At 36.6% G+C, this 27,438-nt stretch overlaps 2 protein-coding genes across 3 annotated transcripts in view; one reads left to right on the forward strand and one right to left on the reverse strand.

Moving 5' to 3' along the window:
• Positions 1 to 25,831, forward strand: part of LOC131406971 (zinc finger protein 25) — a 31,508-nt gene extending 5,677 nt beyond the window's left edge. The window contains exons 3-6 of the mRNA XM_058542913.1: positions 18,883 to 19,009; positions 19,313 to 19,408; positions 21,707 to 21,770; positions 22,261 to 25,831. Of these exons, the coding sequence (XP_058398896.1) occupies positions 18,883 to 19,009; positions 19,313 to 19,408; positions 21,707 to 21,770; positions 22,261 to 23,314 (1,341 nt within the window). The 3' untranslated portion in view covers positions 23,315 to 25,831. The remainder of the gene's footprint in view (positions 1 to 18,882; positions 19,010 to 19,312; positions 19,409 to 21,706; positions 21,771 to 22,260) is intronic.
• Positions 9,945 to 27,438, reverse strand: part of LOC131406967 (zinc finger protein 33B-like) — an 84,067-nt gene continuing 66,573 nt past the window's right edge. Inside the window, exon 6 of one of the 2 annotated variants that reach the window (XM_058542898.1) lies at positions 9,945 to 12,869. In XM_058542898.1, coding sequence (XP_058398881.1) covers positions 12,835 to 12,869 — 35 coding nt within the window. In that variant the 3' untranslated portion in view covers positions 9,945 to 12,834. Of the gene's footprint in view, positions 12,870 to 21,922; positions 22,048 to 27,438 lie in introns of those variants that run through there. The other variant, XM_058542897.1, reaches the window with a different exon arrangement.

A 27,438-nucleotide genomic window follows, 5' to 3' on the forward strand; every position in this document is an offset into this window, starting at 1 on the left:
TGACAAATTCACTTGATTTGTCTTTCTGAAAATGTCTTTATTTCACCTTGATTTTTGAAGGATATTTTTGCTGGATATAGAACTCTATGTCAAGAGTTTTCTTTGTTTCTGTATTTTTAGGATGTCTTTGTCTTCTGGCTTCTGTTGTTTCTAATGAGAAGCCAGTCTTCATCTTATTGTTATTCACCTGAACATAATATGTCTTTTTCCTCTGGTTGTGCTTAGGATTTTCATCTTATCTTTAGTTTTCAACAGTTAGACTGATGTGCATAGGTGTGGTTTGTTTTGCATTTATCCCTCTTGAAGGATGATAAAGATTTGTGAGTTGTTGCCTTTTATTATTTTGGAAAATTCTTGGACATGGACTCTTCAAGTATTTTCTTTGCCCCATTTTCTTTTTGTCTTTTTTTTTTTTTGTGTGAGGAAGATCAGCTCTGAGCTAACATCCATGCCAATCCTCCTCTTTTTGCTGAGCAAGACTGGCCCTGGGCTAACATCTGTGCCTATCTTCCTCTACTTTATATGGGATGCCGCCACAGCATGGCTTGACAAGCAGTGCGTCGGTGCACGCCTGGGATCCGAACCCAGGCTGCCAGCAGCAGCGTGCGCGCACTTAACCACTGTGCCACAGGGCCAGCCCCTCTTTTTTTCTTTCTAAAATTCCAATTACACAAATGTTGGACTGTGTACATATTGTCCCAAATGTCTCATTTAGTTTTTTGGGGGGGGGGTTGTCCTTTAGTTTGGATATTTCTATTGAACTGACTTTTTGCAAGTTCATGGTTTCCTTCCTCTGTCAATTCTCTTCATTCATAAGCCCACAAAATTCACTTCTGATAGTGTATCTTTTAATTCTAAAAATTCCTGTTTTTTTCTTTTTGTTTTTCTTTCTCTGCTAAGATTCCCATCCTTTCATTTATATTGTTTATTTTTTCACTAGGTCATTTAACATTTTTATTATAATTACTTTCAAGTCCTTGTCTGTTAATCTCAAGAGGTAATCTGTGGGTCTGCTTCAATAGGCTTCTTTCTTCAATGTAAGTCAAAATTTTCTACTTCTTTCCATGTCTCATAATAGTTTATTATGTGCTAGACACTGTAAAAGTACACTAGAGATTGAAGTAAATAATACCTCCAGAAAAAGCATCCCTTCCTCTGCCTGGTTGTTAAGTCAGTCTGATACATAGTTGAGCTGACCCTGGGCTTTAGTTAGATTCAGTTCACTACTGGCTTCAAATGATTTGAGGGCCAGAGCAAAGCTTTCCCTTCAGCAGGGCTTGGGATCTGAGCACCACCGAAACTCCATTGATGGGCTTTATAGCTTAGCCACCAGCTTTTCTTTTGGGTGACTGATGAGTTCCTGCCTGTAGAGCTTTCATCACCTGAGACATCTCTCTCTTCCTGCCCTGGTGCTCTGCTCCCAGCCTTTGGAGGGTTGTTGCCATGCACCCAGTAAAGGCCTATGGGGAGAAAATGGTGGATATTAGTATTTCAGAGCATCCATATCTCTTATGGAGCTTCCTATTTGGTTCCAGGAACTGCTTCCCCAACATACAATAAACTGACCACTTGGACACATTTGATTGGAAGTAAAAAAAAGTCTGGCAGATACCAGGCTTCTATTTGGGGACCTCTTGAATATGAAACCCCCACTCAGTCACCAGGTAATATCAAAAGGCAATTTGGTGTTGACTTGCTTTGTGACTGGGGTTCTTAGGGATTCTAATACATCACACAAGCCCATAAGCAAACATTGTTTGTTAAAAGTTGGAGAGGTTCCCTCTCTCCCCTACTTGCCTCTAGAATGAAAGTAGTTGTGGTTTTATTTTCTCTTCTGAAGTATTCATCTCTTCTGAAGTTTTTCCTTTGTTCATCTTTGGATTTCAGATCTCTGAAAGAGTTCAGAAAACTTACAGGTTTCTAGGTTAGCAGCTTGTTCTCATTGTTAGGGTGAGGTCAACTTCTCTTTTGCTTTGCTGCATTCTATTCAGAACTAGTTTTTTATCCTTATTCTAGAGCTGCTAGCTCTAAGCTGCTTTCTGCTCTGCATGTTTGCCCTGGCTATGAAATTTGAAAATGCCCTGAAAAATCTAAGAGGAGGTTAGGACTCATCCCAGTGAATTTCCCTTTTTTCTAGGATCTTGATCTCTCAAATTCTGGTGCCTATGTTAATATTTGATGATTTCGTACAGCTATTTTTAGTGTGTTTTGGGAGTTTTGTTTTTTGCTTTTGATTGATTGATTGATGGCTGGGATTTGCCCTGAGCTAACATCTGTTGCCAATCTTCGTCTCTTTTTGTTTCCTCAACTCCCCAAAGCCCCAGTACATAGTTGTATATTCTAGTTGTAAGTCCTTCTAGTTCTTCTATGTGAGCCGCTGCTACAGCATGGCTACTGACAGATGAGTTGTGTAGTTCCACGCCCGGGAACCAAACCTGGGCCACCAAAGTGGAGCATGCCAAACTTTAACCACTAGGCCATCAGGGCTGGCTCTTATTTATTTTTTAATTGTGACAAAATATACATAACCAAATTTTACCATTTTAACCATTTTCAACTGTATAGTTTGGTGGCATTAAGTACATTCACATTGTGGTGCAACCATCACCACCATCCCAGAACTTTTTTCATCTTACAAAACTAAAACTCTACCCATTAAACAATAACTCCCTATTCTGCCTTCCCCCATCCTCTGGGAACCGCCATTCTACTTCTGTCTCTATGAATCTGACTACGCTAGGTACCTTATATAAGTGGAATCATACAGTGTCCTTTTGTCCTTTTTAACTGGCTTATTTCACTCAGCATAATGTCTTCAGGGTTCATCCAGTGTTGTAGCATGTCAGAGGATTTCCTCCCTTTTAAATGCTGAATAATATCCCATTATTTGTATATACCACATTTTTTTATCCATTCATCCATCAGTGGACACTTGGGTTGCCTGCACCTTGTGGTTATTGTGAAGAATGCTGCTTTAAACATTGGTGTACAAGTACCTGTCTGAGTCCTTGCTTTGAATTGTTTTGGATATATAACTAGGAGTGGAATTGCTGGATCATATGGTAATTCTATGTTTAATTTTTTGAGGAACTGCCAGACTATTTTCCACAGTGGCTGCACCATTTTACATTCCCACTAGCAACGCATAAGAGTTCCAATGTCTCCACATCCTTGCCAATATTTGATATTTTCTTTTTTTTTTCCGAGAATAGCTATCTTAATGAGTGTGAAGTAGTTTTGTTTTATGCTGTATTGTTATTTATTTTTTAACTTACAGCAAAATTCACTCTTTTTGGGTGTCCATTTCAGTTAGTTTTGACACATGCATAAAGGCATGTAATCACCACAGTCAAGATAGAGAACAGTTTCATCACCACAAAATTCCCTTGGCTCCCTCTTTGTTGTCCCTCCACCACTAATTCCTAGCAGTTACCAATTTATTCTTCATCCCTATAATTTTCCCTTTTCTTGAATGTTATATAAATTGAATCATATAGTATGTATTTGTGTTTTTTTTTGGTGAGGAAGATTAGCCCTGAGCTAACATCCGTTGCCAATCCTCCTCTTTTTGCTGAGGAAGATTGGCCCTGGGCTAACATCCATGCCCATCTTCCGCCACTTTATATGTGGGACGCCTGCCACAGCGTGGCTCGATAAGCGGTGTGTGGGTCTGTGACCGAGATCTGAGCCTGCGAACCCTGGGCCACCAAAGCAGAGCGTGGGAACTTAACCACTATGCCACGGGGCCGGCCCCTAGTATGTAGTTTTTTGAGATTACCTGCTTTCATTTGGCATAACGCATTTGAGATTCAATCATGTTCTTTATGTGTCAATAGTTTGTTCTTTTTTGTTGCTAAATAGTATTCAGTTATAAGTATGTACCTCACTTATTTATTCATTCAGCAACTGAAAAACATTTGGGTTGTTTCTCATTTTTTGGCAATTATGAAAAGAGCTGTTACAAACATTCATGTTCAGATTTTAGTGTGTATACAGATTTTCATTCTTTTGGGTAAATGCCTAGGCATATGCTTGCTGGGTCATATTGTAAGTATTATGATTAACTTTATGAGAAGCTGCCACACTTTTTTCCAGAGTAAGCTGTACTATTTTGTCTTCCTACCACAACATAGCAGAGTTACACTTGCTTCACATTCTTGTCAGCACTTGGTATTGTCAGTTTTTTTTAAAGTCATATTGATAGGTGTACAGTGGTATCTTATTATGGTTTTTTTGTGTGTGTGTGTGAGGAAAATCAGCCCTGTGCTAACATCTGCCAATCCTCCTCTTTTTTTGCTGAGGAATACTGGCCCTGGGCTAACATCTGTGCCCATCTTCCTCCACTTTATATGGGACACCGCCACAGCATGGTTTGCCAAGCGGTGCGTCAGTGCGCACCCGGGATCCAAACTGGCAAACCCTGGGCCACCGCAGCAGAGCACACGCACTTAACCACTTGCGCCACCGGGCCAGCCCCTTATTATGGTTTTAATTTGCATTTTCCTAATGACTAACGATATTGAAAATCTTTTGATGTGCTTATCTCTATCTGTCTATCTTCTTTTGTAAATGTGTTCAGATTTTTTGTCCATTTTTAAATTGGGTTAGTTTCTTATTGAATTTCGAGAGTTCTTTATATGTTCTGGATACAAGTGTTTTGTTAGATTTGTGATTTTCAAATATCTTCCCACTATTTGTGGCTATTCTTGTCACTTACTTAACAGTGTCTTTCACAGAGCAAATTTTGATGAACTCCAAATTTTTTCTTTTTAGTTTCTTTTGGTGTCATGTCTAAAAAGTCTTTTCTTAACTCAAGGTCACAAAGACTTTTTTCTGTCTTCTAAAAATTTTGTAGTTTTACATTTTATATTTATGTCTATAATTCATTTTAGGTTGATTTTTTTGTATAAAGTATAAGTTACTCGCTGAGGTTCAGTTTTTGTGTATAGATGCCCATTTTTTCCAGTGAAATTATTGAAAAGCAAATGTATATATGTTACCTTAATATGTATTAGTTTAACATATATATGGATAGATACAGAAATAATTATAGATATATGTATATACATAAGTTAGTATACGTACATATATGTACTATTTGCTACAAGGGCCAATAAGCAGTGTGACACCCCAGTAGCAATGAGCATACCCAGCACACAGATCTTGATTTCTAAATACCATTCTCCAATAAAAGGAACTAGAATTCTACAGAGAAATAATTGATTCTAGGACTGAGTCAAGGGAAATACAAAATAACCCCAGGGCATTTTGTCTTATCAGAAAATAATGAAGTGCTCAAAAACAAGTGATGGGGACAGGTCAAAATGGACACAGGAGCCAACCTGAAACAGCTTCTCATGGGCAAAGCTGGAGCAATTTGAGCAACAAAATAAGTAACACAGTATTGGATTCTAACCCAAAACATTAAATATTTGAGGCCATATTGATATAAATAAATGGTTGAATAAATAAATAGGTGGAGAGAAGAGAGAACTCCTCTTTATGAAGAATTCCAAATAATATATGTAGATAGTGCCCCCTCTTGAGGGGGGGCTTATTCCTCCCTCCTTGAGTATAGGCTGGACTTAGTGATTTACTTACAGAACAGAGTATGACAAAGAAACATAGTTACTTTACAGTGTAGAAAACTGCCAAACACTGTCTTGACAGAATGATCCAGGTTAACATCACCAGTGACATCATGCACCCCCGATACACTGTGATGAGAAAGGGTCTTTGCTGTTCTCCCCTAAAACCTATAATCTCAGTCTAATCAAGAGGAAAAACATCACAAAAACCCAAATTAAAGGGCATTCTAAAAAGTATCTGATTAGTACTCCTCAAAATTGTCCAGGTCATAAAAAACAAGGAAAGACTGTCATGGAGCAGAAGAGACTAAGGAGATGTGACAGCTAAATGCAGTATAGTATCCTGAATTAGATCATGGAAGAGAAAAAAGGACATTAAAGGAAGGGCTGGTGAAATTCAAGTAAAGTCTGGAGTTTAGTTAATAGTCCATTTGTTCCAGCACTATTTTTTGAAAAGACTGTCTTTTATCCACTGAATTTGCCTTTGAACCATTATCAAAATTGTATGTATAGTTCAGTTGGACACTATTTTGTTCTATTGACCTGTATATTTATACTTTGCTAATAAAACATTCTCAATTACTATAGCTTTTCCATAAGTCTTGAAATCAGGTAGTGGATTTGCTGATATTTTGTTGAGGATTTTTGCATCTATAACCATGAGAGATATTGGACGGTAGTCAATATGTTAGTAAATGTTTAATGATCAGATTTTGGGGAATGGGAGAGAAACCTGGTTTGTACTGATTACCAGCTTCTGTGGTATAAATACTACCACCATAGCTAATTTCTTTTTTTTTATTGAGATAAATTGACATATAACATTAGTTTCAGGTGTACAACATAATGATTCAATATTTGTATACATTGCAAAATGATCACACAATAAGTCTAGTTAACATCTGTCAACATAGGTCCAAAATTATTTTTTTTGTGATGAGAACTTTTAAGATCTCTCTTAGCAACTTTCAAATATGCAATACAGTATTATTAACTATAGTCACGATGCTGTACATTACATCCCCATGACTTATTTATTTTATAACTGGAAGTTTGTGCTTTTTGACTCCCTTCATCCATTTTGCCCAGCTCCCACCCTCTGCCTCTGGCAACCAGCAGTCTATTCTCTGTATCTATGAGCTTGGTTTTCTTTTCGTTTTTTTTAGATTCCACATATAAGTGAGATCATACGGTATTTGTCTTTTTCTGTCTGATTTATTTCAGTTAGTGTAATGCCCTCAAGGTCCATGCTCCGTGGCTAATTTCAAGCTACAACATGATGTCAACCAATGCCTAAAAATTTAACAATCAGCACTCCTGATCTGGTACAAACTGGTGCCAGCCACTATTGTAGTTTTCTTTTCTGGTAATGTTTTTGGTTAGGTTTGGGTATCAGGGTCATGTTGGCCTCAAATGAAATGAGTTGAGAATGGTTCTGTCCTCTTTGTTTTATGGAAGAGATTGCATATAATTGGTATTGTTTTTGCCTTTAATAATTGGTAGAATTCATCAGTGAAACCATCTAGGCCTGGAGTTTTCTTTGTTAGAAGGTTTTGTTTGGTTGTCTGTTTTAAATGAAGTGAAATTCACATAATATAATATTGACCATTTCAAAGTGCACAATTGGGTGGCATTTAGTACCTTCACAATGTCATAGAACTACTACAACATGTAGTTCCAAAACATTTTCACCATTCCAAAAGAAAACCCCGTACCCATTAAGCAGTCACTTCCTAGTCCCTCTCCCCCTAGTCTCTGCTATTACCAATCTACTTTCTGTCTCTGTTCATTTACCTATTCTGAATATTTCATATAAATGGAATTATGTAGTATGTGACCTTTTCTGTCTGGCTTCTTTCACTTAGCATAATGTTTTCCAAAGTCATCCACCTTGTAGCATCTATCAATACTTCCTTCATTTTTATGGCTAAATAATATTCCATTGTGTATATATACCACAATTTGTTTATCCATTCATCCATTGATGGACATCTGGGTGGTTTTCACTTTTTTGGCTATTGTGAATAGTGCTGCTGTGAACTTTCAAGTACAAATATTTGAGTACCTGTTTTCAATTCTTTTGGGTCTATATCTAGAAGTGGAATTGCTAGGTTGTAGGGTAATTCTGTGTTTAACTTTTTGAGGAACTACCAAACTTTCCACCACAGCTGTACCATTTTACATTCCCACCAGCAACGTACAAGGGTTCCAATTTCTCCACATCCTCCCTATCACCTGTTATTTTCCATTTTTTAACACTTTTGTAGTGAATGTGAAGTGGTATCACTGTGGTTTTGATTTGCATTTCCCTAAAGACTGATGATGTTGAACATCTTTTCATGTGCTTTTAGACATTTGTATATATTCTTCGGAGAAATGTCTATTCAGGTTCTTTGCCCATTTGCTAACTGGATTGTTTATCGTCTTGTTATTGAATTTTAAGTATATTTTATATATTCTGGATTGTACACCTTTATCAGATAGATGCCTTGCAAATATTATATTCCATTCTGTGTGTTGTCTTTTCCCTATTTTGGTAGTGTCCTATGATAAGTAAAGGCTTTACATTTTGATAAAGTCCAATTTATTTTTCTTTTGTTGCTTGTGCTTTTGGTGTCATATCTAGAATTCATTGCCAAATTTAAGGTAGAGAGACTTACCCCTGTGTTTTCTTCTGAGTTTTATGGTTTTAGCTCTTATATTAGGTCATTGATCTATTCTGAGTTAATTTTTGTATATAGGGTGAGGTAGAGGTCCAGTTTCATTCTTATGCATGTGGATATCCAGTTATGCCAGTATCATTTGTTGAAGAAATTATTCTTTCCCCATTGAATTGTCTTGGCTTCCTTTTTGAAAATCAAGTAGTCATAGATGTATGGCTTTATTTCTAGATTCTCAATTCCTTCCCATTGGACAATATGTTTCTCCTTATGCCAGTACCACTGTGTTTTGATTACCGTAGCTTTGTAGTAAAATTTGAATTGGGAAGTGTGAGTCCTCTTCCAATTTTGTTTTGGCTGTTAGGGACTCCTTGCAATTCCATATGTATTCGAGAATGGGCTTTTCATTTCTTTGCAAAAGCCATTGGGATTTTGATAGGGATTGCAATAAATCTATAGATTCCTTTGGGTAGTATTATTACCTGAACTATACTAATCTTACAGTCTGTGAACACAGAGTGTCATTTCTTTTATATAGGTCTTTAATTCTTTCAGCAATGTTTTGCAGTTTTCAGCATACAAGTCTTACACTTCCTTGAGTAAATTTATTCCTAGGTATTTTATTCTTTTTGATGCTACCTTAAATGGAATTGTCTTAATTTCTTTTTTGAATTTTCACTGAAGTTTCATTCACAACTTATTTTTGTGGGTCAATCTTATATTCTGCAACTTGCTGACTTTTTTTATTAGCTTTATTAGTTTTTGTTGTTGTGGATTCTTTGGGATATTCTATATGAAGATTCATGTCATCTGCAAATAGAGATATTTTTATTTTTCCCTTTCCAATTTGTATGCCTTTATATCTTCTTCTTGTCTAATTGCTCTGGCTAGAACTTCTAGTACAGTGTTGAATAGAAGTGGCAAAAGCAGGCATCCTTGTCTTGTTCCTAGTTACAGGGAGAAATTTTTCAAGTCTTTCACTATTGAATATGCTATGAGCTGGGGGAGGAAGGGGATTAAAAATGCTGTTTCTCATGTTGAGGAAGTTCCCTTCTATTCCTAGTTGACTGAGTGTTTTTATGATGAAGCGGTGTTGAATTCTGTCAAATGCTTTTCCTGCATCAATTAAAATGATCATCTACTTTTTTCCTGTGTTCTAATATGTAATTGATTGACTTTTGTATGTCAAACCACCCTTGCATCCCTGGGATAAATCACACAAGGTCATGTTGTATAATCTATTTTTTATTTTGCCAGATTTGATTTGCTAGTGATTGGTTAAGGATTTTTATCTTTATATTCATAAAAGATATTGGTCTGCTGTTTTCTTATCCTTTGATGTTTTGTCAGGCTTTTGTATCACAGTAATACTGGCCTCATTTAATGAGTTAGAAAGTGTTCCCACCTCTGCCTTTTTTGTTGTTGGAAGGTGTTTTATTAATGATTCAATCTCTTCTTATAGATCTGTTCAGATTTTCTATTTCTTCTTTAGTCAGTTTTGGTAGTTTGTTTCTAAGAATTTGTCCATTTTGTCTAGATTATCTAATTTTTTGTTGTACCATTATTCATAGAATTCTTCTATAATACTTTTTATTTCTGAAAGGTCAGTAGCAATGTCCCTTCTTTCATTTCTGATTTTAGTTATTTGTGTCTTCTCTCTTTTTTTAGTCATTCTAGCTAAAAGTTTGTCAATTTTTTGGGTTTTTTCAAAGAACTAATCTTTAGTTTTGTTGATCTCTCTATTGTCTTTCTATTCTCTATTTTGTTTATCTCCACTCTAAATTTTTATTATTTCCTCTCTGCTAGCTTTAGGTTTAGTTTATTCTTTTTATTTTCTAGTTTCTTACGGTATAAGGTTAGGTTATAGATTTGAGATCTTTCTTCTTTTTTTTTGATGAGGAAGGTTATCCCTGAGCTAACATCTATTGCCAGTCCTCCTCTTTTTGCTGAGGATGATTAGCCCTGAGCTAACACCTGTGCCCATCTTCCTCTACTTTATATGTGGGACGCCTGCCACAGCATGGCTTGATAAGTGGTGCGTAGGTCTGTGCCTGGGATCTGAACCCGCAAACCCCAGGACCCCAAAGTGGAGCATGCAAACTTAACCACTACACCACCAGGCCAGCCCTTTTTTTTCTTTTTTAATGTAGGTATTTACTACTATAAATTTCCCTCTAAGCACTGACTTTCTTGCATCCCAGCAGTTTTGGTATACTTTATTTTTCATTTTCATTCTTCTCTAAGTGTTTTCTAATTTCCCTTGTGGTTTTTCTTTGACCCCTTGGTTAAGAGTGTATTCCATTTCCACACTTTTTGTGAATTTTCCATTTTTCCTTCTGTTATTGATTTCAACCTTCATTCCTTTGTGGTTGGAGAAGATACATTGAATGATTTCAGTCTTTAAATTTACTGAGATTTGATTTGTGGCCTAACATATGGTCTGGGAGAAATGTTCCATACGTACTTGAGAAGAATGTGTATTCTCCTGTTGTTGGGTGGTGTGTTCTATGTAAGTCTGTTAGATCTAGTTGGTTTACAGTGGTAAGACCTCTATTTCCCTATTGATCTCCTATCTAGATGTTCTATCCATTACTCAAAGTGAGCTATTGTAGTCTCCAACTATTATTTTAGAACTGTCTCTCTTTCAATTCTGTCATTTTTTACTTTATATATTTTGGGACTCTGCTGTATATATGTCTGTAAATGTTATATCTCCTGATGAATTATCCCTTTTATCAATATATAATGTCCTTCTTTTTCTCTTGTTTCAATTTCTTAATTATGGCCTCTTTTGTCTGATATTAAAATAGTCAGCCTACCTCTCTTCTGATTACTATTTTCATGAAATATCATTTTCCATCCTTCACATTCAAGCTTTGTGTGTCTTTGGATCTAAAGTGAGTCTTATGTTCAGGTCGTGTTTTTATTATCCATCCTGCCAATCTCCACCTTTATCATATTTAAAGTGATTTCTGCTAATGAAGGACTGACTTCTGCAATTTATTTTCTATATGCCTTATTTTGTTTCCCTTAATTCCTCCAAGATTGCCTTCTTTTTTGTGTTTGATTAATTTTTTCTAGTGTACCATTTTGATTTACGCTGTATTTCCTTTTCTGTATTTTTTAAGTTATTTTGTAGTGGTTACCCTGGGGATTACAATTATCATCCCTAATTTATAATAATTTAGTTTGAATTGATACCAACTTAGCTTCATTAGCATACATAAACTGCTGATATATAGATCCATTTCTCCCCTCTTTATAGTGTTGTTGTACAAATTACATCTTTTTATGTTGTGTGCCCGTTAACATAGATTTATAGTTACTGTTTTATGCATTTGTCTCTTAAGTCATATAGGAAATAAAAAGTGGTTATATCCCCAAAATACAATAATACAGGCTTTTATATTTACCTACATAGTTACGTTTACCTGTGTTCTTCATGTGGTCTCTAATTAGTGTCTAGTGTCCTTTCATTTCAGACTGAAGGACTCCCTTTAGCATTTCTTGTAGGGCAGGTCTTTTAGCAACAAACTCTCTCAGCTTTTATCTTGGAGTGTCTTTTAATTTCTCTTGCACTGATGAAGGGTAATTTTACTAGATTTAGAATTCTTGGTTGACAGTTTTTTTCTTTCAGCACTTTAATATGTCACCATATTGCCTTCTGGCCTCCATGGTTTTTACTGAGAGATCTGCTTTAATCTTATTGAGGATCTTGCTGCTTTTAAGATTCTTTGTCTCTTGCTTTTGACAATTTGATTATAATATGTTGGGTTTGGAACTCTTTGAGTTTATCCTTTCTGGAGTTCATTGTTCTTCCTGTGTGTATAGATTTATTCTAGCATCAAATTGGAAAGTTTTGGCCATTATTTCTTCAAATATTATTTCTGTCCCCTTCCCTGTCTCTTCTCCTTCTGAGACTCCAAATTTGCTTCTGTTGATATGCTTAATGGTGTCCCACAGGTCCATTAGGCTCTGTTCATCTTTTCTTCATTCTTTTTTCTTTCTGCTCCTCAGACTGGATCATTTCAATTGTCTTATCTTCAATTTTACAAATTCTTCTGTGTATTCATATCTGCTGTTGATCCTTTGTAGTGAATTTTGAATTTCAGTTACTGTACCTTTGAGCTCCATAATTTCTTTTTAGTTCCTTTTTATAACTTCTGTCTCTATTGATATTCTTTATTTGTTCCTACATCGTTCTCTTAGTTTCCTTTAGTTCTTTGTCCAGGTTTCCTTTAGCTCTTTGAGCATACTTATGAGAGTTGATTTAAATTGTTTGTCTAGTAAATCCAATGTCTGGACTATCTCAGGGATGATTCTAGTCAATTTCTTTTTTTTTCCTGTGAATGGGCCATACTTAATTGTTTACTTGTATGCCTTTTAATTTTTGGTTAAAATCTGGATATTTTGAATATTATAATGTGGTTACTCTGGAAATCAGATTAGCCACCTCCCCAGGGTTTGCCGTTGTTGCTTGCTGAAGGCTGTGGTTCTTCATTTGTTTACTTTCCAAACTGTTTTTTCAAAGACTGTATTCCTTGTCATGTGTGGTCACTGCCATTTCTGTTCCATTGTCTCAGCAGTCAGCCAGTGATCTCACAGAGATTTCCTTTAACTTCTGAAACCAAAAAGAAAAATACTCGTTCAGTATTTGTAGATTGGCTCTAAGCTGGGGCACTCTTTCTATACTTAGCCAGGCTGCCTATACTTCTGCCTTAACCTTCACCTCTTGCTTGTGAAGAGTCCTAAAATCAGCCAGAGTGCAAGCGTGGTGTCCTTTCAGGTGTTTTCTGCACATGTGTGCAGCCCTGGGCATGCACATTGCTCTCTGGATTCCCTGGTTTATACACTGTAGTCCTTCAAAGCTCTTATTCTACCTAGCCTCTTCCTCCTCAGCTTCCTCCTTCCTGGGCATTTGGAAGTGTCTGTTGCTTGCCCCAGATCTCTTGCCTCACATGGCTGTGGATAGTATATGTCTTTAAATGCCTTTAATTGAGCCTGGCTCAGGAAGCCATTCCAGCCCTAGAGGGGCAAAACAAAGGCAAGGCTCTGCATTTGTCCACTAGGAAACCACCAGACAAAATTCATAGCAGTTTTTTGAGAACAAGGCCTGTGTTGTCCTGCCCTGGCACAACAAGGTGCACCAAGAATGTGGGCCTTGTCTTTATTGCCCCCACTGAACTGGGGCAAAGGGGATGGTGGGTGGGTAAGCAAAAATGCCACAATGCTTTCTTCAAATGTAGCAGCCTCTTTCTTAAGTACCTCACTGGTTCTTCCAAGCTTTTGATTAGATTCTAGAGTTCTGAAAAAGTTGACTGTCAGTTTTTGCCAGCTTTTACTGGTTACCTCAGTGGAGGAACCAATTCTTGAAGCTCTCTACTACACCATTTCTCATGACATCACTCATCTTGAAAGGGTTTTAATTGCAAATTCAGTTTATTTAATAGATGTAGGACTATTCAGCTTAGGTATTTCTTCCTGAGTGAGTTTTGGTAGTTTGTTTTTTTCAAGGAATTGGTCCATTTCATCTAAGTTGTCAAATTTATAGGCATAGAATTGTTCATAGTATTCCCTTATTATCTTTTTAATGTTTCTAAGGTTTGTGGTAATTGTCCCCATTTTCATTCCTAATATTGTTAACTTCTGTTTTCTGTTTTTTTGGTCATTCTAGATATAGCTTTATCAATTTTCTTGATCTTTCAGAGAACCAACTTTGATTGTTATCACTAAACAAAGTGCTTAACTATTATACCAAATATTTGGCAGTTTTCCAGAAAACTCGCTGTTATTCATTTATAGTTCAAATTGGCTATGGTCAGAGAATTATTTTGTATGATTTCAATTACTTTAAGTTTAAGATTTATTTTCTGGGCAGAAAATGGTCTCTCAGTGAGTATTCCATGGAAAGATGTAAGCAATTTGTTAACATATTTATAAGTGTCGTGGAAGGGCAATGTAATTATTTACTATACAGGATAGTCTTCCTTTTCACTGTCTCTGTAAGCAATCCATTTTAACTTGCAGAGCTTCCTATTATGGCTATACCAGAAATGAGTTCTTATTAGTCTCAACTCTGTTAGCTGTTATTTCTGGTTTACCACCTGCTTTTCTTTCTTGATTTCTTTTAAGTATATTGTAGTGCTTTGCAAAATAGGTGCATAGTTTGTATGCTTTTAAAATCTTTATGTTTATGAAAACATCTGTTTTTTTTTTCTTATTCTTGAATGAAAATTTGGCAGGGCATGGAATTTTAGGTTCAAAAGCTTTTCCATTAGAACTTTGTGGGCATTCCTTCTTTGTCTTTTAGTATTTGGTTCTGTATAGGAAAAGTCACATCAGTTTTATTCTTATTCTCTTAGATATTATTCTTTTGTGCGTCGGTTTTTTTTTTTTTTTTTGGTGAGGAAGATTAGCCCTGAGCTAACATCCATGCCCATCTTCCTCTACTTTATATGTGGGACGCCTGCCACAGCATGGCTTGATATGCAGTGTGTAGGTCTGCACTTGGGGTCCGAACCTGCAAACCCCGGGCCACTGAAGCGGAGCATGCAAACTTAACCACTGTGCCACTGGGCCGGCCCCTCTTAGATATTCTTTTAATTGCTAAAGTGATGCTGCTATACCATAAGAAAATAGTACTTGTAACTACAGTTGTGTGTCACTTAATGACAGGGATATGTCCTGAGAAATGTGTCATGAGGTGATTTCATCATTGTGTGAACATGATAGAGTGTACTTACACAAACCTCATTGGTGTAACCTACTACACACCTAGGCGATATGGTACTAATCTTATGGGACCACTGTTGTATATGTGGTCCATCATTGGTCGAAATGTCATTATGTGGCAGACGGCTGTATTTCATCAGCAGTTTTGCTTTTAAAAAAAAATCCATATGTATTACAAAGGAATAAAATGTGTGTGTGTGTGTGTGTGTAACAATTTTGTGTTTCTCTTTTTGGCTATATTGTGCCCATATTCAGAGCCCCCATATTAGTTCCTCTGCTTTATGTGGTGAGCTCTTCTCAACAGCTTTTGCTGAGGATACTTTTGCTGCTGTATGCTCTTTGTTAAAAAGAAAGCAAGGAATCATATAAGCTCGACTTTGATTAATTTCTGTGCCAAATCAGTGTCTACTGTCCATGTCCAGTTCCAGCCCTCTGACTCTGAGCATAGACGTTTTCCTGAGCTCTCTGTTAGGACGTGTGTCCAAAAGCTGGTTTCTCTTATCTGATCTTATGGTCTAGATCTTCCAAAAATTTCTCAGATTGTCTTGCTTACTGATTACAGCTTTCACTGTTTTGCTGTGCTTTTATTGAGTTATTCTAACTTGGACTTTTTACATTTGAATTTTGAACCAGAACTGTCCATTATTTGTGAATCTTTCTTTCTTTAGTTTCCTAAACACTCTCCTCCTGGCCTACTCTTATATTTAGAGAAGTTTTGTCAGGCTTTGTGGTCTTGGCCTAATTTTTCCTACCATCATCTCAAATATTTCTGCTCTCACAGATTCTTCTTTTTGGATTCTTCTAGAACTCTATTTTTTCATATATATGAAAATATTATTTGTGGAAATTTACTTATATGTATATCTGCCAAATTGACAGTTCCAGCTATATGTTCTACAGTCACTTCAAGTACAACATGAACAAAATTCAACTCATTGTCTCCTTCTGCTCAACTTATTCTTTTTCTTATTTTCCCATTTTCTTTTATGGATTTCCTAGTTGCCATAGAATAATGTTAGTTGGTAAAATACAGATGTTTCCATACACCATAACCTACTCCTACTGTATAGCTAGGAGACAGGAAACTTCAATTAACATATAAGTTGGGAGATCATTATCAAAAGAGCAGAAGTAGCTTGGAGCTCACTCCAGAGCAGGAAGTCAGGAGAGTAGAGATGGTGATGTCGTAGCTGTAAAAGAACTAAGGATAAGTAGGCACACTGCCAGAAGCAGAGGCTTTCACCCTAATTGGAGAAAGATGGAGAAGAGGTCTGAGACCTCTGGGATCCAAGCACTGGCACTGGGAACAGAAAAGAAGGGACTTAGAATGTGTCCAGGAACACAGGTGGCAGCTTGGAGCAGGCAACAACTCAGGAAAAGAAGGAATCCCCGTGTGCTTAGTAGTGAAGCAAATAAGAAAACAAGCAGCTGAAATTAGGTGTCCTAAAAAAAGAACACAGTATCAAAGAATCTAAAGACACTACCCGCAATGGTGCTATTTTCTTCAAGAATGTGAACATACTACGCCAACAGAAGAGAGCTTTTGAACTAAGAACTAGAGTAAACTTTCACTCTTACCCACCATAAAATCAACTTTTATCTTCATCTGATCATGAACAAAAAAGTTACTCAACATCCATACAATATTAATTTAAGCAGAAAGTGTGATTTAACACTTTTTCAATTGATGTAAATATTCCTCCCCCAAACAAAAAGTAGAGGAAAATGCAACTCTCCAAGATTAAGTAATTTCAGATAGGAAAGAACTTTAAGAATGAGAGGTTGAAGACTCACAATAGAAATGGAAAAGCAAATATAAAATATAGGTAAGTTAACTTAGGAAAAAAATAGCAGAACAGAAAATCATCTCAGATACTAAAAGATTAAATTACAGTGCAGCTAACGGAGACGAAGTATGCATGAACGTACAATACATAACACAGGAGAGGCATGGAAAGAGACCATGGTGGGGGGAAAAACAAGAATTGTCAAGGATTAGGAAGAGAGTAATAGAAATAGTAGAACGACAAAGTAGAATCCCTAAATAACAAAAACTAAAGAGTGGAAGAGAACTAATATTTAAAACTATAATCCAAGGAAACTTTCCATAAAGAAAAGAAAAACTGAGTCTACATATTGAAAAGGCCCTCTGTGTGCCAGAGAGAACTGATCCAGAATGATAAACACCAAGAGAGAGAGTCTAATAAAACTACTAGACCCATTTAAAAGTATAGAAATAAAAGGCCCCTGAGTCTCAAGGAAAAAAAAAGACTCACTTGGCAAGGAAAGAAAATAAAATTGACATAACTCTTGTTAGCAACATATAAATATATAAAACAGGAGTTGTAGAACACTGTTTTCAAGAAAAAAGTGTGAGGCAAGAATTTCTATCTAGCCAAGATGTTCTTCCAGTGAAAATACTGCAATTCAGATTCTGTGGAATATAATAAAGCAATGATTGGAGGAAATTTCATAGCTTTAAATAGTTCTATCAATAAAAATGAAAGAATGAAAATAATTAGCATTATGGCTCTAGCCATTACCAAACCATAAAGACACTGAGGGAGTTACTCTCCCCCTTTCTCTCAGTAGTTATTAATTTCCAATTAATTACAAAGTTATGCTTCTTTCCCCCACTGCTTCTACTTTAATGTACATATTTATTGCCCACGTCTCTTAATTTTCTAACACTCCATCTTTCTGATGTGCCATTTGCCCCTTCTACTTTAGAGTTTTCTTCTCAATTACTACCGTACTCATATAACTGTAGTGCTTACATCTGTCTCTTCAGTGGCTCCCCATTATCTGAATTTGCATCTACAAAGTCAAGGGGTGGATATCCCAAAGACGTATAAGACAGTCCACATAGTGTCAAATAACAGAATATCTATTCTTGTCTTTCTTTCATATAAATACAAAAAAAGAAAACTTGTCAATTTTTATTTTTTTATGTATTTTTTTATTTTTTATTATTACTTTTTTTGGTGAGGGAGATCAGCCCTGAGCTAACATCCATCACCAATCCTCCTCTTTTTGCTGAGGAAGATTGGCCCCTGTGCTAACATCCGTACCCATCTTCCTCTACTTTAATATGGGATGCCGCCACAGCATGGCTTGACAAGTGGTGCGTCGATGCACACCTGGGATCCGAACCCCGGGCCACCGCAGTGGAGCACGCGCACTTAACCACTACACCACCAGGCCGGCCCCATCAATTTTTAATAAACAGGCTAATAGATGTAAATATATGATATATTAATAAGCAGACGTCAATTAAGGGGATATGCAAAATATATTTTCATGGTCCAAAAGAGAAATTTAGAATCACTCCATGTTCTATAACTTGACATGACTATCACCTTCTAACTAATCTTTGTCCTACACCCATCCTCAAAACGTATTGTCTTATTTGTAGTTTCCTAAATGTGCCATTTTTCATGCATCCATGCCTTTGCTAGTTCTGTTTTCTTTATTCCTGAAGTTTACATTAGTCAATTTGACCACCTAATAAAATCTAACTTGATAATACACAATGCAAATAACCATTCACATTTGTGACCATCTTGTTTCTTGTACATACTTCTGTCATAACACCTGCTGTGCCTGTTGCATGTAAGCTTTTACATCTTTGCCTCCCTGTCAGAATGTAAGCTCCTTGGTAACAGGAATAGTTGCTTTTGGTCATCTTTGTATTTCCAGCAGAGTTCCAGGCATGGAGTATATCTAGTAAATATATATTGAACCAATATTTTCTCTCTGTATAAAGCAGGGTACAGAGTAGCAGTATATATTAACTTTCCAGAGTAAATTCTATAGTTAGCACATTAAGAGCTAGTTTACACATCTTTTCGGTGGTACTCTATTCTGATCACTTCACTCTGAACTGAAATATGTTGTTACAGGGACCAGTAACATTCAAGGATGTTACCGTGGAATTCACCAAGGAGGAGTGGCAATTACTGGATGCTGCTCAGAGGACCCTGTACAAGGAAGTGATGCAGGAGAACTATGGTCACCTACTCGCAGTGGGTGAGAAAAACTTCCCCATATGTAACTCTGAGTAGTCTGCATTTCCTTGCCCGGTTGCTGGAACATGTAAGGCCTCTGTAGAGTTGAATGGTATTAGCTTTGTTTCAGGGGTCGAAGTTGATGAAGCCATTTTGGGTACCAGAAATAATATTTGTGTCTCCACCCTCTCCATTGAAAGAATCTAAATTTGTCAAGCCTAAATGGCACCTTCATTGTTCTGCTTCTAAAACTTCACTTCCTTATCCTTCAGAGTCCCTAAATTCCAAGTATTTGTATTATTTTATTTATCTTTTCTATTAATAGGTTATCGTGTGAATAAGCCAAAAGCAGTCTTCAAGTTGAAGCAAGGAAAAGAGCCATGGATATTAGAAGTAGAATTTCCACGTCGGAACTACCCTGGTGAGTGAGAAATTATAGGGCATGTTATTAGGGAGGTGGTTGGTGCCTTTCGCCTTTTGAAATACTTTTGAGGAATCTCTTTTTTAAATACCCTATACTTTTGGAAACGACTGAGCACCCTTGACCTGCATATGTAAGCAACATAAATCACACCTCCAATTTTCATTCTCTCCACCTAAATTCCCTACTTGGCTTGACATTTGTTAATAGATTTACTTCTCTTTCCTATATACTGACTTGACTTAAACTTTTAGTTTGTCTTTTTTCTAGAATTCCCACCTACTCCCTGCCATGGAAGTATGCAACTATTATCTTAAAGTATTTATAAATCTGACATAAATTTTTTTCAAATGCCATTTTCCTCCTTTTATTAACAATGAAATGTCTTAGTTATTTTCAGCACCAGTTTTAACTTCCTATTCTCTCTTTAAACTCTAAAAGCAGATTACAAATCATTATGACTTTCATCAATTATATTATTTCAGAGTTGATACTTCCTTTTAGATGGTGTTTGTCTTTTCACACAAAATGCTGATTATCTTTCCTAAAATCTACTGCACCTTATTTGGAGTGTTATAATACTAAGATAAAAAAATAAAACAAACAAAAAAATAAGATAATCTCACTCTGCTTCCTTAAATGCTTTTCATGTATTTTCTAATTTGTACACTTATGTGTTGCTTGGACCTGGAACAATGCCTGATATATATTAGTTGTTCACTAGATATTTGTTGAAAGATTGAGTTTCAATTAACAAGAAACAGACACTATCTTCTACTCTATGCCCTTTATAGTAACTTCTGCAAGGGCTCATCCTTTCTTAAGACCAAAGCATTGGTTTTTAGGCTGAGAACTCCTAAGATTGACATCTCTAGTATCTTTGTCTTAGTTGTATTCTGGTCCCATATTTTACCATCTTACAGGATAGTTCCACTGTCCTGTTCCACTGATCTAACTCCCTTCCTTCTCAGCGTCAAAAGCCAATTCTTAATTTCATATCCTCATAAGTAGTTGTGTAATGTGGCAAACTTATATTGCCACTAGCTTGTCATGGTAAACTTATACTGACTCACCATTACAAAATACACTTAAATTAATTTTCTGTCAAGCACTAGTCTGGCCCTTTCTTGCCTACTGCATCTTATTTCTTCTTGTGGCCCCCAAACACATGCTAATATTCATTTCATCTGCTCTCTTAAGTGTCTTCTATACATAGGATCTTACTTCATGTGTATCCAAGTTAACCTTGCACAAGTCCCTATCAAATAACTTTTGATTTCCCCACAAATGCCATGAGTTCCAACCCCAAGCCTCTGCTCATAATTTTTCACTTTCTTTCAAGCATTTAAACATAAATATGAAGGTCAGTAAAGGTTCTAGAATGATGTTGAATAATTCATCTTTAAAAATCATGTAGTAAACTGAAGCAGAGATGTGGGAGCTAAGATATGAAAGCAGAATAAGACTAGTGTTGAGTCATGGTAACACTGCTTTGGAGATGCAGTATTTGGTGGTCAGGGTTGAAAATCTCTAGTGCTACAACTGGAAATTCACCCTGTTGTCTGGATGGCTGGCACTCTGCTTTTTTATTAACTTTCCTTTTGGATGTGTGTGCTCCTGGGTTGTCTGTCCCAGTGAAAATTAAGCCAACTAGATGGAGAGTGAAAGCCCAAGCTATAGGACTGTTCCTCTAAACATGAAGAAATTGATGTTCTGAGAAAGGTACTTTAGTGTTGACATCTAGATTGTTGTGTATGGCTAAATAGGAAGTAAAGTGGAAGTTTGTAGTCTGCTAACTACTAGGAATCCTAACACAGTAAACTAGGTTTGAGCAGATAAAGACCTATACTTTAGCTCCTTCATCCAATTTAATCTTTCCCCTGATATTCTCAGTGACTATAGTTGTCCACTAATTTTTATTATCACCCTACTTACTGTTCATTGTGCTTACTGGGCTCATAGCATTCTCTGTGAGTCCTGCATTCCTGTTCAGCAACACTTTGAATATCTTTTGTTCTCTGCTGCCTGTTTTTTTTGTCTTAACTTTCTTCTCCAAGTTTTTAAGGTCACATTTGTAAGGTGTCAGAGGTTCTTGGGTTTATAACCAGGTTTCTTCCCCTGTCTGCTATAGCAGTTTTTAGTGTTTGTTATGTTTTTTTCTAAACTAGTGGGATAGAGGAAATTCGCATTTGAAAGTTCCTTCATTTGGGGAGATTGACCTGAAGCCTAAGAATTAACCCTACGACTATAATAATGTGTTAAGATATACACAGTATTAAATTTTGGATTCCTTTGTAGAAGACATATGGAATATTCATGACCTAGGAGCAAGATACCAGGAAAGCCAAGCTGAAAACTCAAGGTCAGTTCAAGAATTCAATTTTAAGATTAGAAGCTTTGTAAGAAAGGTCTTGATGGGGTACTGGAAGTGGGAGAGCACTAGTTAATACTAAATGTGAGAAAACTAACACTGGAGCAAATTCCAAAGAATATAATCCAAATGGAAAAGCCCTTTTTCATAATAGAGACCTTCTTCAGGATCAGTAGATTCAAACTTCAAAGCAGTCTTTTGATTCTTCTGAATTTCACAATAAGGGAGGCTTTATTACACAAAGTAGAGTTCAGGCAGTTGAGAGACCCTGTGAATATAATGCAAGTGAAGGTTCCTTCTATCAAATGTTAAACCACAATGTCTGTCAGAGAATCTTCACAGTGGAGAAACCCTATGAATCTAATAAATATGGGAACATCTCTAGAATTGGTTCTCAGAGTTATTTGGAAAATACCCAGAATAGATCAAAAAAAAAAAAAAAAAGCCTTATACATTAATGAATTTGGCAATTTCTCTCTAGGAATGGAGAACTCACAAAACATCAGAAAACTCATACCGGAGAGGAAACCTATAAATGTAATCAGTGTGGAAAGTCCTTCTGCCAGAAGTCTGCCCTCACAGAACATCAGCATACTCATTCAAAGGACAAACCCAGTGAATGTGGGAAATCTGTCTCTAGGAATGGAGACCTCACAAGACATCAGAAAACTCCTACCAGAGAGAAAACCTATGAATGTAAAGAATGTAAGAAAACTTTCTACCACCTGTCATCTCTCAGTAGACATTTGAGAACTCATGCAGGGGAGAAACCCTATGAATGTAATCAGTGTGAGAAATCCTTCTACCAGAAGCCACACCTCATGGAACATCAGAAAACACACACAGGAGAGAAACCCTATGAATGTACTGAATGTGGGAAGTTCTTCTATGTTAAGGCATACCTCATGGTACATCAGAAAACACACACAGGGGAGAAACCGTATGAATGTAAGGAATGTGGCAAATCCTTTTCCCAGAAATCACACCTCACAGTACATCAGAGAACACATACAGGGGAGAAACCCTATAAATGTAAGGAATGTGGGAAATTCTTCTCTAGAAATTCACACCTCAAAACTCATCAGAGAACCCACACAGGAGAGAAACCCTATGAGTGTAGGGAATGTGGGAAATGCTTCTACCAGAAGTCAGCCCTCACAGTACATCAGCGAACTCACACAGGGGAGAAACCCTTTGAATGTAAGAAATGTGGAAAAAACTTTTACTATAAATCAGACCTCACTAAACATGAAAGAAAACACACAGGGGAGAAGCCCTATGAATGTCATGAATGTGGTAAGTCTTTCTCTGTGAATTCAGTCCTCAGATTACATCAAAGGACTCACACAGGAGAGAAACCCTATGAATGTAAGGAATGTGGGAAGTCTTTCTCTCAGAAGTCACATTTTATCATACATCAGCGAAAACACACAGGGGAGAAACCCTATGAATGTCAGGAGTGTAGGGAAACTTTTATCCAGAGATCAAAACTCACTGCACATCAGAAGACACACACAAAGGGGAAAAGCTTATAAATAGTATGAACTGGGAAATTCTTCTGTCTGAATTTATCCTTCAGAATAATCAGATAATTCACACAAGACAAAAACCTTATGAATATCATCAGAAATTTTAGCCACAATGTTTCTTCACAGAGAGGAAATACACAGAGAAAAATTCTGTAAATCTATAAGGGAGAAATTTTTACCATATGTCAGACTTTACTAAATATCAGACAACATAGATGGGAGAAACACCACAAACTGTAAAACATGAGGGAAACCTTTCTTTCAGAAGTCATACTTTATTGTACAACATAGAAATCACACAGGAGAGAAATTCTATAAGTAAGATGAATGTCAGGAAATTTTCTGTCAGGGCAGCCATCACTAGACATCCAAAAGCTCACATGAGTGAGGATCTCCTGTCTGTATCCTGAGCATTCAGAAATCTTTTCACACCAGCTTGACTCATACTAGAACACCCAAAGGAGACAATGCAAAGATTGCGACAGATACAGAGGCCTTTATCAAGGAGTGATGTCTCAGTGAACGTTGGATCATTGATGCTGGGATAGAACCTTTACAGATATTTTAAATATGTGAAAGTTTTTAAACAGAAATTCAAAAGAGAATCTGTACTGAGGGAAACAGTTATTCAGGCACACCTTGGAGATATTGTGGGTTTGGTTCCAGACCACCACAATAAAGCGAATATCACAGTAAAGCAAGTCACACAAACTTTTTGGTTTCTCAGTGCATATAAAAGTTATGTTTATGGTGTACTGTAGTCTGTTAAGCGTGCAGTAGCACCATGTCTTAAAAAATGTACCTACCTTAATTCTAAAGATACTTTATTGCTAAGAAATGCTAACCATCATCTGAGCCTTTAGGGAGTCATAATCCTTTTGCTGATGTAGGGTCTTGTGGAAAATGCAGTATCTGCGAGGCAAAATAAAGCGAAGCGCAATAAATCAAGGTATGCCTGTAAAAGAAGTCATGTTGCAGAGATGATTCCAAGGTTTTTTCTTTTTAAGAAACCTGCAAATGTCTGGATATATGACACTTTTTAAAAGCACAAATTGAATAACCAGGCAACGACATTAAACGTGAAGAATCTTTTAGTATGTGTGTGAGTGTGCTACAAAACATAGATTGTGGACGTTTGATGTTCACGTGGAACCCATCCCTAATTGTACATAGGGAAATGTGTAAGCTGAGTTCAATAACTTTTGAACTAGTGACTCCTGTTGTTAATATAATGTGTATTTAAGTGTAATATTCTTTTAAAATTATAATACATCTTTTCTCCTATTTCCTGGCATTTTTAAATGGATATAGATATTGTTACTGAACTAATCCTTCAGAAGCTAAAAATGTTTTTGTAAAATTTTCAGTTGTCTCATGGTCAGCCAAATTTTATGTTAGAAACACACTTATTTTAGAAAAAGCCTGAGTTTATTTTTAAAAACAGCTAAAAACACTCTATAGTAAAACCAATGCTATGTAAAGAAATACTTTCTTACTGTTGATGTTTTAGCAGGGTGTAGAACTATCTGCATTTGTATTTTGTATGAGAGTCCTAAATGTTCTTCACTACCTTTTTCCTCCTAGTAGAAGCAACATGGCTTAGTGGTTAAGAGTGTGGACTCTGGACTCCTACTTCTAGGCTCACATTCCAGCATGGGGCATGCCATTTAACCTCTCTGTGCCTCAGTTTCCTTTTCTATAAAAGAGAAGTGATAAAAACAATATGTTAGGATTGCTTTGAGGTATAAATGAGTTAATATTTTTAAAGCACCTAGAATACTGTCTGAGACACAAGAAAAGCTGTATGTTAGGTATTATCTTAATTATAATTTGTATTTCTTGAACTATGCTGCAAAAAATAAAAAAACATGTTGGCTACTAACATTCATCCCCCACTTTATTGCTGTAGTGCCTTGGTTTGGTTTGGTTGTGCATTTTCCCACAAGTGATTCAGATCTGGCCCACTGCCCGTTTTTGTAGCCTGCAAGCTAAGAATGGCTTTACATTTCCAAATGGTTGAAAAAAATTAAATAATATTTTGTGACGTGAAAATTATATGATATTCAAATTTCAGTGTCCATAAATCAAGTTTTATTAGAACACTAATACAAACAAAAACCATTGGTTTCTGTTTTGCCTGTGGCTGCCTTCACACTACAAGAGTTGAGTCATTCTGACAGACCGTATGACCCACAGAGCCTAAGACAGTTACTATCTGGTGCTTTACGAAATTAAGTTTTTCTGTTACTTAGAGCTGAAAACATCACAGCCAGTGTACAGGTAGACTTTTATATATGGTATGTGTTTCAGAAATGATGCAGACAGCAATTTGTGGGTAAGTCGTTTTTGTGCAGTATATTTATTTTGTACATTATATGTTAAAAGCCTAATTAAGCATTAGATTTTTTTTTTCAAAGAAATGTGTTTTACTTGCTGAACAGTTATAACATCAAAACAAGAAATTTCCTGATGGAATGTAGCAGTAAATGTATGAAATAAACATTGAATTGAATTATTAACTGATCCCTACCCACAGTATTCCTTTATTTTCTTCCAAGTCTATGGCCAGTTTTCCCTATATCTTTTATAATTTTCTCACTATCCCATGATAAAACACCATCTTTATGTCATACTTAACTAACTGTAACCCAATAACAAAAAAAACAAAATACCCAACTCCACCAGCTACATTACTAATAATCTACTAGTATTACTATATTACTAGTAAAATTATTTTATTACCTGCACTTCATATAAATGTCAAATGCTGCTCCAATCTAAATCCTGCCACCTTACTTCCCCTTCCTAATGAAGGTGCCTTTCATGCCTTCTTAAGCATGCCTCTCTCTGATTTGTCTGATGTTTAACACTAATGAGCACCCAGTATGATGATTCTTAGTGACTGCTTATATCTTAAGAATAAAGTCTAGTATCTTAAACAATAAAGTAAACTTCCGAATACTGCATGATAAAATATTACCAATAGTCTACTCAGCTCTGACATGAACATTGCGTCTTGATAGAGGTTTAAGAGGAACGTTGATGCCTTTAGTGTTGTTCTTTATTTCAACCTGCTGTGAAAGCAAATACGTTTTCTAACTTCCTCAGGCTTCTCAATCAAAAATTAAATAGAGGGGCCGGCCCGGTGGCGCAAGCGATTAGGTGCATGCGCTCCGCTGCAGTGGCCCGGGGTTCACCAGTTTGGATCCCGGGCGCGCACCGACGCACTGCTTGTCAAGCCCTGTGGCAGCGTCCCATATAAAGTGGAGGAGGATGGGCACGGATGTTAGCCCAGGGCCAGTCTTCCTCAGCAAAAAAAAAGAGGAGCACTGGCAGATGTTAGCTCAGGGCTGATCTTCCTCTCCAAAAAAATAAATTAAAAATTAAATAGAAATTAATTAGTACTTTCTGGGGACAATCCAATAGCTGTGGCAAATCTGTTATTAAGAATAAAGCCTATACTCATGAAAATAACTTTAAAAAAATAATACTCTGATAAGAATAAAATGTTCCTAGTCTCCAAATGCAGGCAAGCCTGAAACTGTTTCTTAGCCCCAGCCTCAAGCCATGAATTAGTAACCACCAGAATTGATGGATCAGACACAAATGATCAGACATTGATAGCAATTAATCAGAGACTATGTTTCATCAGTAACACAGGCTTATGAAGGTCAGCAGATCTGTGACAGCCCCACTTTTCTGCAAGCCAGTCAGCAGCTGCTTTACTGTGACCATACTTTGGGAAGTGCGCGAGTCAGCTACAGCCTCACTCCAGTAACTACACTTTTACCACTGAAACTCAGCCAGTCAGTCCCTAAACAATCCTGCTTTTGAAAGCCTGTCAATCCCTGAATCCCCCATTTCCCAAAACCTTGTATCATTTTGTACTTTGACTAATTAACAAGTATAGCCCTCCTTTGGGTAGTGTCATGATGGTCAAAGATAGACAATATCAATTCCTTCCCTCATGCCATTCTATTCATGAGAGAGAGACTTTTCCCATCCTCTTGAATCTGGGTTGGCCTTGTGACTTGCTCTGGCTTACTATAATGTGGCAGAAGTTCCAGGCCTACCCTGTAAGAAGCGTGGCAGCTTCCACTTTCCTTCTTGAAGCCAGTCATAATGGAGAA

Source organism: Diceros bicornis, chromosome 6 (genome assembly GCF_020826845.1).
Source record: "Diceros bicornis minor isolate mBicDic1 chromosome 6, mDicBic1.mat.cur, whole genome shotgun sequence".
NCBI classification, from domain to species: domain Eukaryota; kingdom Metazoa; phylum Chordata; class Mammalia; order Perissodactyla; family Rhinocerotidae; genus Diceros; species Diceros bicornis.